Here is an 11,580-nt window from a genome sequence, read left to right on the forward strand (position 1 = left end):
AGCTTCGTCCAGCTGGAGTCCGGGGGCCTGCGTCTCCTCCTAGCCTTTTGATGCCTCCATCTTTAGTCCCTGGCGTCAGTCCGGCACTACTGTCCGGTGACTCGTGTGTGGTCCTGTATTGCTTCCCTGTTCCGTCGCCCAGCTAGCCTGCGCGCTTCCTGAGTACAGGGCAAGGCCGGTGTCCGCTTGGTGGTCGCGCCCCCGCTCCCCCCACCACCATGGCGCCCAGCACAAAGAAGCAGAGCAGAGGTCCGGCAATTCTTTTCTGAGGGCGTCTGATTACAGGGTTCGGAGCCCTGGACGAGTCCGAGGCCGGCTCGTCTCTTCCAGGAGGCTGCCGCAAGGCGCCACTGTGCAGAGTGCGGACAATGCGGCGATACCGGAGCCCGGATTCCGGCGGGCCGGGGAAGGGCGTCACCCAGCGGAGCCGGGCCGGGGCCGGGGACGCTAGTGTGCCCGCGTCAGGTGCAGAGCCCGGGAGCGCGAGGCTTGGGCGCCCCGGAGCGCGCGGTACCCAGCACCCGCCCCTGCTCGCCCGCCCTGCTGCTCTGGGTTCTCCTCCGGCGCCCCGGGGCTGGAGCGGGGGGAGGGAGGAGGTCGGACACGTAGCGGCCTCGCGGCTGGGCTCAACTCAGCACGGGCGCGCGGGAGGGGGAGCCGGGGACCGCCGCTCCAGCCCGCTGGCCTTCGAAAGATCCTCCTGGGCCAATGGCAGGCGGGGCGACGCGCCCGGATTGGTGCAGGCGCTCTGCTGATCACTGTGGAAACCCGGGCAGCGGGGAGCGCGGGAGGATGCGGAGCCGCGGACGGGGGGAGCCAGAGGGGCGGGCGGAGCCGGAGGGGCGGGCGGAGGAGGTGGCCAGGTCCTGAGCGACCCCGGAGTTTTTCCTGGAGGCAAAAGTCCACAGAGAGCTGACGCGCGGAGGGCGGGGCGGAGGAAAAGAACCGCTTGGGGGCACTGGGAAGCCGGGGATAGTCGGAGCGAAGGCTGGGGAGCCAACTGAGCGCGGGCGAGGAGGCTGGGGGAGGGGGCTCAGCGGGAGGGGGAGTAGGAGCAGACAAAAGCCGAAAGCGAGGAGGGCCCGGGCCGCACACTCGAGCTGCGGGTGTGGAGGCCACAGTGCACGGGGCATACCCAGTCGGCAGGCAGCATGGGGAAAGGGGGGAACCAGGGCGAGGGGGCCACAGAGCGAGAGGCGCCCATGCCCATCTTCTACTGGGAGGAGATTGAGAAGCACAACCAACGCACGGACAAGTGGCTCGTCATCGACCGCAAGGTCTACAACATCACCAAATGGGCCAGCCGGCACCCAGGGGGCCAACGGGTCATCGGGCACTACGCGGGGGAAGATGCTACGGTAAGGGTGTGTGTGTGGTGAGGGGACTCTCCTGCTACCCTTCTCTGCTGCAGGCGGGAGTCAGGAGCCAGGTCTCCAAACCCGACCTCCAATGCTGAATGGAGCGTGGGGCGTCCAGGAGGCAAAGAAAGTGTGCCTACTGCGCTCGTTCCCCGCCCCAAATCCTCCTCCTTTAGGACAGCGGGGCCATCTGGCTCTGGGGGTCGGATTTTGGAGCCGGGGAGAGAGCAGCGTGGGGGAGATAGATCCAAGCGGTGGGGAACCCGGGCTACCGCGCGCTAGGACACACGCCTCCCAGCCTTCCGCCGGGGAGCCAGGTACTCCCCAAAGGGGTCGCTCGGGCCCTAGGGGTTTGCCCCCTCGGCGTGGAAGATGGCCGCTCCTGGGCACCGTGAAACGGAGCGGGAGAAGAGCCAGGTGTGGGACTCAGCGCGTGTCCCTCACTCTCTAGTCAGAGTAAGGGCGGAGAAAGAAAAGGCCTGTGCCTGGCTGGGCTTGCTCCTGCATTGAGAAGGTCCGCAATGGCTGCCAGGGAGAGATGGGCCGGGAGCTCCTGTTCTCACGCTCTCAAGGACTACCAGGACCCACCCCTCAAGGGTCGGTTCTTGGGCACCGGGGTGGGGAAATGGAAGGAGAGTCTGCAAAGCCCAGGTCCAGAGGGGCCTGGAGCTACGGTGCGGATTTAGCAGCGCTGGGCTGGCTTGGCAACAGGTCCAGCTGGGCCAGGGTTACTCTCGGATTTCTCAACTACTCAATGGTCCTCTGTTCCTAAATCCTGCCAGGAATGCCCTTCCCTCCTCTGCACTCCTGAAGGTATTGGGAGCCCAAGGTATTGGGTGCAGAGCCCGGGCAGCCGTCTTACCCACAGCGGCAGTGTGGCTCTGCCCCTTTGGCCCCTTTTGATCGCCGAGTCTGCAGTCCTTGCAGTCCTTGCGTTTCTTTAAGGTGCTGCTGGAGCCCAGGGGGCTCAGATGGGAGAGAGGGAACCCAAGAGAGTCAAGGAGGGAAGAAAGGGGCCTCTGGGTGGCAGCAAGTTGGAAGGCACTTGGGAAGGGTGAATAGGGGAGAGGCCATGGGAGAAATACCTAGATCGTGGCGCTTGGACACCTAGCTGACCAGTTGGGGGCTTTAGCTGTCCTAGCTGTGTGGGCCCCTGTCAATCCGTGGAACTTTTGCTCTTCCTACCTCTTCCAAGTCTCCTTGGTTGAGGAGCCTACCCCGGCAGGCAGACCAGGCCGTTAGAATCGGGGCTGTGGATGGCTTGCGGCTTTGGTGAGCCTATGCAAGGTCGAGAAGGTGGTCAGCAGGACATGGTGCCTACAGCTTTGGGGTCCATCCGGTTCTACCTGCTTGTGAACATGGTTTCAGCCCTGGGGCTGTACCGCTAATTGTAACTTGGCAGGTATAAGGTTTTCAGACCATCTGTGTTACATCACGTGGCCCTTCCCACAGCTGTTTGTGGAAGCTGGGTAAGGGCAATTCTCAGAGAAAAGACTTGCCTCCTGGTCGAGGTCTTCCCACTAGTAAATATATTCTCTTATGTAGAAAAATATATACTGTGCAGCAAAGGGTTTCGTAAGCTGTGGGTAAGCACTAGAAACATTTCTTCTTGTGCTGGTGAGGCAAGTGCGAAAAGGTGAGGATTATGTAAAGTAAGCAACAAGGAATTGGGTGGAAAAAAGTTGAAACTTTTTGAAACTATTGCAGCTTTATGTATTATAGCGACACATTACACAACCCTTACCCCCCCTCCCCCAAAGCTTACCATCTTCTAAGATGAGGCTTTTAGGGCCTGGCATGTGCTAACTGGGGATATAGTGGTGTAACATGGGGTGGGGTGGGCAACTGGATTCTCCTCTCTTTGCTGTCTGGGACCAGGGTGGGAAAAGGTCATGGGCAGCATGGGGCATAGGGGAAGAGGACTCGGGGAAGCAGGAATAGGCTAGGAATCAAGAGACCCTTGGTCTTAGGCTGTAGGTGGCTTTGCCCCTCAGAGCCTGGACTTTTCTTTAGAGCTTGGGGACAGACAGAGTTGTTGGGCCATGCAAGTTGGGGAGGGAACGATCAGCAGATAAGAGTTCGATCCCCTGGAGCACTCAGCACACTGTTTTCAGTTGGTCACAGGGCAGTAACATCCTCTTAAGAGGCCAAAAGTCAAGGAAGCCATTCTTGGGACAATTCAGGGCCTCGATAAGGGATTTTCCTGTTTCTGAAGAAAAGGCCTCAGAAGTCAAGACTACCTCTTCCCCAAAAGGGCGACCTAGCCGAGGGCCGTTGTCATTTGGTGCTTCTGCAGAAGTAACAACTTGGCCTTGCTTGTAAGAATATAGGTGCTTAATTTTTGCAACTCACAGAGCACATTCATGCTGGCCCTCAGATCAGGCCTGTAGGTATCTCTCGTTGCTCTTAGGTTTAAAAACCTTGCTCAAGTTTGAAAACCTTGCTCCAGTGGCGGCGCTCAGCCCTAAGCTCAGATCTACCATGATAGAGTCCTCCAGACCGCCTTCCCTCCTCCCTCCCTTCCTCCTCGCCTGTTCCACCCCTCCTACCCTCTGGTGCTCCTCCGCTCTCCGCCTTGCTGAGGGCAGAAAGAACCCTGCATGTCCCAAGGATGTCTGCTCTTCAAGGCAGGGGCCCACCACTGCAGAACTTTCCCCAATTGGGGCTTTTAACCTTCAGCTACGATTCATCACACATTTTTTTTTAAAGATTTTATTTATTTATTCGACAGGATAGAGACAGCCAGCGAGAGAGGGAACACAAGCAGGGGGAGTGGGAGAGGAAGAAGCAGGCTCATAGCAGAGGAGCCTGATGTGGGGCTCGATCCCACAACACCGGGATCACGCCCTGAGCCGAAGGCAGACGCTCAACCGCTGTGCCACCCAGGCGCCCCGATCACACATTTATTCAGTGTCTCTGCGGCTCTGAGAGGGGCCCTGGGCGTTAAGATGAACACCTCAGACAGTGACCGCATCTGGTGGGTTTGCTTCCCTCCTTCCTCTTAGGCTGGCACTTGACGCTGGACCCTCTCCTTCTAGGCACCAGCTCCCCGACTCCTGCCTTGCCTCCGGCTTTTCCTGCCCTATCTGCATCAGTTGCCTCTTAGAACCCAGGGAAGGCGAGAAGAGGTCAGGGCTCTTTCCATCTGTGAACTTGCTCCTGTGTTGTTCTTATGAAAAGGCAACCTACTGAAAATGGAATGAATCTCCGACCTCCACCTGCTTTATACAGGGCAGGGGGGTCACGGGATTCGGTGGCAGAGGACCTAGGTTTGCATCCCTACCTTTATGAATTCCTAGGCAAGACATTTCCTGTGAACTTGGCTTTCACGGGTCTGAAATGGGAGGTTACTGCCAGGCTCCAATGGGCTGTGCATGAGTTCGCTCTTTCAACGTCAGGACGCGCTACAGCTGTGGGATCATTACGGGGTGTCCCTTAGCCGCCTGCGCACGTGTGTGCACGTGTGTGCATGCTCCCAGCACACAGAGCAGGGAGGTCAGTAAATCGGACACAGAGTGTGAAGAAAAGTCGAGTGACCCCATTTTCACCAAAGGAAAAGGTGAGGACGACACACGAGATCTCGCCTCTGTTTGTGCCCAGAGGGCAGCCGTACCTTTGGAGCCGGACCTGGGCAGGGTGGTCCCATCCCTGCCGGCTGCAGCCTCAGGCAAACACCCTGCCCAGCATCCTCCCATGACTTATTATTTGTGAGAATCCCTTCAGGTCCTGCGGGCTCCCTCCGTGGGCACCTGCTTTCTGTGCGTCCGTGGCCTTCGCAGCCCTGGGGTCTCGCGTGTGCCAAACATCGGCCGGGATGCTTGCACCAAGGGCGCTCTGCTTGCAGAGCTCTGCCCATGGCTGCCATTGCTGCTGTCCCTGGGCTGGGGCAGGGTCCAGGGCCTCTGTCTCCAGATGAGAGCTCAGGGGACTTCCTCTGCTTCTCCCTCTTTAACCCCGTGTTCTGCCTGCAGGGTCCTGGTTCCCAGGGCCACTACCTGCAACATCCGCTGCCCTGAGTGTGCCCCTCCCGTCCGTCCCAGGTCCCAGGCTCAGTGCCCAGATGTAGAAGGCTGGACTGGAGACCAGGCTTGCTTTGCAGAGAAGGTGGGCACAGCCAGAAAGAAACCATGGCCTCCGACCCCCGGCGTGGTGGGAGCCGCCAGCTCTCCCCTGGGTGGGGTTGGGCCAGGGAAGGTGTCTTCGTGTAGAAGTTGGCTGGCTGGCGGTGCTGAGTGGTGGCGGAAGTGGGAAGTGTCACATACGGTGTCTTCCATTTTGGAATTTTTGGCCCTTCCTCCCACAGCACACACACCGGCCCTCCTGAAGACAGTTGTTTGCTCTCAAGCTCTCGCTGCTCCATTCTCTTCACTCTTGTCCCAGGCCTTCCTGAAAAGCGAGGATAGATTCTGGTTCCAGTTCTTGTTCCAAAGTCAACGTTTGCATTGGCATCGTCTTGCCTTGCCTCATGACCTCCCTAGCACCAGCCAGACACATCTATAACCCAGCGGTTACTGGGAACCTTCTGGAAGAGTGTAAGGTCCCTCCGTGACACTTTGAAGGGGAAGACACAAAAAGTGCTCAACTCTCAGCGAGGAGGAAGCTTGTTTTGATTGAGGCATGTGTATTAGCCCTGGAAACCTCTAGAAGTAGGCACACCTACAATGTGGCTGTGGCTAGCAGCTTCACCTCCCTCAGTCTCTTTTCTTGTCTCTAAAACAGAACCTGCCTCAGAGTTCGGTAAAGATTAGCGGCTTACATAAGCTGGTGGCTAGCCTACATGTCCCAGCATGTGGTAACTGCGACTATCAGAGTGAGATCTGGAGAAAGTAAAGAGTTCTGGTCTGAACATGATTGCAGAGTGGGAAAGTTTCCTGGGGTTAGAGAGGGCAGAGCTGTGAGGTCCTGGGTCCTCACATTCACTTGTGAGCCCCTCTTAGGCGGCGGCGTAGGCCCTGGGGTTGCAGTGAACGAGACGGCTGGGGCCCCTCCCTTGTGGAGTTCATCATGGTCTAGAGGGGGAAGAATGGCATACATGGAAGTGAGTGACACAGCTTGTGAATTTGGTAACTGTTATGAAGAAGGCATAACAGGCCAATGTCCAAGAGAGTGCGTGGGGCTGGAGGGTGGTTGGGAAAAGCCAGCCCCAGGCACTATGGGAGCAGGGCTCCTGGGCAGAAGGAAGTGCTGTGCAAAGGCCCTGGCGTGAGCACGAGCTTGGTGGGCTCGTAGGTGGTCTTCACCTGGCCTGCTCAGAAAGCCGTCAGACCTACCACGGACGACCAGATAATCTAACAGCGTGTGGCTTCCTAAACTGGCGTGAGGCGTGAGGCGTGAGGCATGTGGTACAGTGGTCCCTGAGTCAGGTGAACCTGGATTTGATCCCGGCTCTGCCTCTTGGAGCAGAGGATGTCCGCTCCCGCGCTCCGGTGTCTCATCTATACAGCGGGGCACTCAGCCTTCTGGGAGGGAACGTAAACAAGGCTCCTGGCTTCCTCCCGGTCACGTGGGGAGGTGAGAGGCCACCTGAGAGCCCTCTGGATATGGCCAAAGAATGGCCTGGGTCAGGACAGGAGTCTGTCTGTCTATCTGCTCCCACAAGTTCCCCAGCCCAGGTGGGGGCTTGAGGGCATGACCTGGACCCAGGGGGTGGGGGTGGGGGGCGGGCAATGGGTGCTGGTTGAGAAATGAGTCTCTTGCAGACTTGAAGTTTACCTCCCAGTGAGGAGTAGAGAGTGGTGGTTTAGTTACCAAACACAGCAGTTGGCCCGCAGGAAACTGCCTTCCCAAAAACTTCCTGTCATTTCTCAAAAGCGGTGGCCTGATGTGAGAAGGACCAATGAAAGGGCAGTCTTGCTCACCACAGCACCACTGACTCCCAGGCCCTGCTTTGGAAGCTGCTGGGGGGCTTTTCCCTGGGGCCTTTGGACTCGGTGCCGGGAGGGGCCTCACTTCGCAGAGAGCGCTGAGGCGGGGTGAGGGCGGCTGGCCCAGAGCGGCAAAGCTGGTCAGCGCGGGCCACCAGGCCTCCCCACTGCCTGCCCGGGGCCCCAGAAGAGCCTCACGTCTCTTCTCTGAAAATACACTTGATCTGATCTTCTGCTCCTCTCCCTTTCTGTTCAGGTAGGGGGGCACGGACCTTTTTTTAAACTGTACAAGGGATGCAGTAGGGAATTGGGAGGGGCCTGGCGATCACTGTTGGGAGATAACTTTAGTGGGGAGTTTAAACATGCTTATTATGAGCTGTGGGCCCGGTTCTTCCCTCCTTTAAAAAAATGTGAAAATTTCCAAACATGCAGAACTGTTGAAAGAGTAAGTGAACGCCTGTATTTCCTCAACCAAGACCCGTAATCTCAACATTGTGCCATGTTTGCATTCATTCGCTTCTTTGTGGGTATGGGACTGTGTGTGTGTGTGTGTGATTTTCTGTTGCCGAGTCCCGTGAAAACAAGTTGTCTCAGTTATGCCACCTCGTCCTTATATTCGTCACCACCTGCTCCAAAGAACGGGAACATTCTCTAACATCGTCACCATAACTTTGTTGCGATTAAGAGAATGAATCCTAAGTCCCTCATGTGACCAGACAGCCAGTCCATATTCACATTTTCTCATTCAACCCCAAAAATGTCCTGCGAAACGGCTGGGTCTTTATTTTTTAACCCCCTTCCAAATAGGAGCCTTTCAAATCAAGCATTGCCATTTTTATAATCTTTTTGTGTTTCTTTTTCAGTTTTTGAAAAGCTAGACACCCCCTCCCAAAACACACACACACACACTTCTCCCCCGCACTGCGTTGATGTTTTCCATGGTTTCTCGTGGTGTCATTTAACTTTGTCCTCTATCTTGCAATGTGTCCAAGTTTGCTCACTGCACAGTGAATGTTTGCCACTGGGACATCATAGCCCATGATGCCAGGCTCATCCCTAATGGAGATGCCATGTTTGTTATGAGACGATTTATGTAATAATATACATAGCGCATATAGAAAAGAACCCAGAGGGAAACAAGGTAAAATATTCACAACAGTGGTCCCTCTCTGGGTGGTATTTATTTTCCTCTTTATTCTTCTGTACAGTCTCTAAATTTGCCCAAATCGTGCACATTATCACTTTTTAATTGGGATTACAATAATAATATTATTATATAATATTTTTAAAATTTTTAAAAAATATTTTATTTATTCGAGAGAGAGAGCGAGAGCGAGCATGAGCAGGAGGGAGAAGCAGAGGGAGAAGCAGACTCCCCGCTGAGCAGGGCCCCCCCCCCCCCGCCCCCGACATGGTACTCTATCCCAGGACCCCGGGATCATGACCTGAGCTGAAGGCAGACACTTAACCGACTGAGCCACCCAGGCGCCCCTATTTTTTAAATTTTAAAAGCAATAAGATAGCAGTGTTAGAGAAAGTTTGAGAAGAAATAAAGCAAGGCATAATGCCACCACCTTAACACATAACCGTTTTAGGGTTTCTCCAGAGGTTTTTTTTCATCGTTTTCGTAATTATTGTCATACTTCTTCAAATTATGAAAAAGGTTTTTTCAGACATGGTTTTTAACTAGTTCTTTATTTGTTATTGGCTTGACATGATCTCCCAAGCACATTTTCCGTGCTGGAGCGGGCCCCAGCCCTGTGCTTTTCTCTGTAAGCCCTGTGCGTGGGGTGGCGGGTGGTGTAGTTTGCTGGGTGCCAGTGGAAACGCCGTCCCTCCTGGGCCCTGCCCAGCCTGTGCATCTTCCTGCAGGGGTGCATTTTTCTCACTCACCCGGAGGCATCCTGAATGCGTGCACACACCGTTGGTGAGCTCAGGGCGGAGACCCAGGGGTAGAGCCAGTTCGGCCGGGCACTGAGGGATCTGCTGAGATGAGGCTGGAGAGAGCATTTGGGGCCAGGTCCTGGGAGGCGTCGATCAGTGTCCAAGTGGGGACACGGAGAGCAGCTGCTTGTGAGCCCCGTCCTCTGTGGGTTGAGGTCTCCCACCCAACACCTGCTGCCCTGCTCCCCAGGATGCCTTCCGTGCCTTCCACCGTGACCTTGATTTCGTGCGCAAGTTCATGAAGCCTCTGCTGATCGGAGAGCTGGCCCCGGAGGAGCCCAGCCAGGACCATGGCAAGAACGTGAGTGTGCCCAGACCAAGGAAGGAGGGGAGGGTTTGCGGGCAGAGGGTGTGCCCGCCCAAAGACAGAGAGTGCCAGGTGTGGGCCAAGGGAGCTTTCTGCCTATCCAGGGGAGCCACCGTCCAATGCCTGGGGTCAGCAGGACTCCGAGACTCCGTGGCGTGCCCTTTGCCCTTGCTCCCAGCCTGGGCTGGCCGCCTACCTTCGAGTGATTCGTTCCCAGCCTCTTCACCTCCCGGGTCTCAATAGAGTTAGGCTGGGCCCAGGGTCTTCACTTCTGGTCCAGTCCTCCCACCATTTTCTCTCTCCTTCCCTGGGAAGTCCAGCCCATTCCCGCTCCCCCGGCTCTTCCCGTCTCTGCCCCTCCTCTTTCTCCCCAGGGCTGATAGTGGGGAGATGGTCTTCACCCCTCCCTGGAGCTGACCTGGGGTTCCATCCTGGTTTCTTCCCCCGTGGTTCCATCCTCTGCCCTCCCTAGCCCCCCTGCAGGCAGGCAGCTTCTCTCCTCTCTTCGTGTCCTGTGGGCTCCCTCCTTCCTGACCCCTTGCTTCTCTGGCCCCTACTTGGTTTCCCCGCTTTCCCTTCTTAAATGGTGTTAGCCACTCTTCAGATCCTTTGCCACTTACCACCCAGGCCCCCAAACCTGGCTTCCTCCACCCACATGGCACCCCATCTACGCTGTCAGAGCTCTCTCTTCCCCCTGCCTGCCCGACCCCTGCCTCCTAGCTGCCTTCTTTCTCCATGCCATGTTCATGGTTCCAGAGCCAGCCCTGACTCCACCTTGGCCTCCCCGGCCCCACACCCCCAGGGCCCCCCCAGTTGTCCCACCTCTCTGAACTCTCTAGGGCCAAGGATGTTGCCCTGCAGTCTTGTCTCCGCCAGCCCAACCCCTCAAGACTCGACAGAGTGCCCAGAGCACTCTGGGGGTGGGGGCGGGGGTGGGTCGTGGGAAAGTGCGAGCTTGTGTGTGGGGGTGGTGATATATATGTGTCCATAGCATAAATTTTACCATTTAGCCAGTTTTGGATGCACAGTTCGGTGACTTTGGAGCCTATTCACATTGTTAGGCAACTTTTACCACCATCCACTTCTAGAACGTTTTCATCACCCCAGATTATAACTGTGCCCATTAAACATGAACTCCCCATTGAACAGTCTCCCTCCCCGCAGCCCCGGTAAACGCTTCTCCACTCTCTGTCTGTGATTTGCCTACCCTAGGGAGCTCAGTTATGTGGAATCATACGGTGTTTGGTCTGTCGTGTCTGGCTTGATTTCACGGAGCCTGAGGTCTGCAAGGTCCATCCCTGCAGTAGCGAGGGTCAGACTCTCCTTCCTCTTCGAGGCTGGAGAGTATTCCGTTGCGTGGATAGACCACGTTCTGTTCAGCCGTGCACCCAGTGAGGGATGCCTGGGTGGTTTCCGCCTGGTGCCTTGGGAATCATGCCACTGGGAATGTGGTGTGCAAAACACCAGCTTTTGAGTCGAATCCTTTCTCTGCCACCTACCTGGCTGGGACCAAACGCGCAGTCATCGGGTCTGTGGAGGCCCACGCAGCTGTCGCGGGAGTGGTGCACGGTGGCCGGGCTCACTCCGGCCACAGGCTTGTGGGTCGGCCCCTTGCTTCTCCCAGCAAGAACACATTGGTTTCCCCCAGTGCAGCCAGGCGGCTGACGCCTTCCCTGTGCGCTTGCTCAACAGTCCCAGATCATCGAGGACTTCCGGGCCCTGAGGAAGGCCGCCGAGGACATGAACCTATTCAAGAGCAACCACCTGTTCTTCCTCCTCCTCCTGGCCCACATCCTCGTCATGGAAAGCATTGCCTGGTTCACCATCTTTTACTTTGGCAATGGCTGGATTCCGACCGTCATCACGGCCTTTGTCCTCGCTACCTCTCAGGTGAGGCGTGGCGCCCTCCCCGGACGCCTGAAGCCCCCACCCTCACTCCCCCCAGCTCACAGAGGCTGGGGACGCGTGAAAGCTGGCGCTGTGAAAGCATCTCTGTCCCCAGGCCCAAGCTGGATGGTTGCAACACGACTATGGCCACCTCTCTGTCTACAAGAAGTCCTCGTGGAACCATGTCGTCCACAAGTTCATCATCGGCCACTTAAAGGTA

At 56.7% G+C, this 11,580-nt stretch overlaps 1 protein-coding gene across 2 annotated transcripts in view; it reads left to right on the forward strand.

Annotated features, from left to right (window-relative positions):
* The first annotated feature begins 959 nt into the window (after positions 1–959).
* The window catches only part of FADS2 (fatty acid desaturase 2), a 32,037-nt gene continuing 21,416 nt past the window's right edge, over positions 960–11,580 (forward strand). The window contains exons 1-4 of one of the 2 annotated variants that reach the window (XM_045786831.2): positions 960–1,358; positions 9,357–9,467; positions 11,166–11,363; positions 11,476–11,577. In XM_045786831.2, the coding sequence (XP_045642787.1) occupies positions 1,152–1,358; positions 9,357–9,467; positions 11,166–11,363; positions 11,476–11,577 (618 nt within the window). In that variant the 5' untranslated portion in view covers positions 960–1,151. Of the gene's footprint in view, positions 1,359–7,242; positions 7,479–9,356; positions 9,468–11,165; positions 11,364–11,475; positions 11,578–11,580 lie in introns of those variants that run through there. The other variant, XM_045786832.2, reaches the window with a different exon arrangement.

This window comes from Ursus americanus, chromosome 24 (assembly GCF_024610735.1).
Source record: "Ursus americanus isolate L20-20 chromosome 24, mUrsAme1.1.p, whole genome shotgun sequence".
Taxonomy (NCBI): Eukaryota; Metazoa; Chordata; class Mammalia; order Carnivora; family Ursidae; genus Ursus; species Ursus americanus.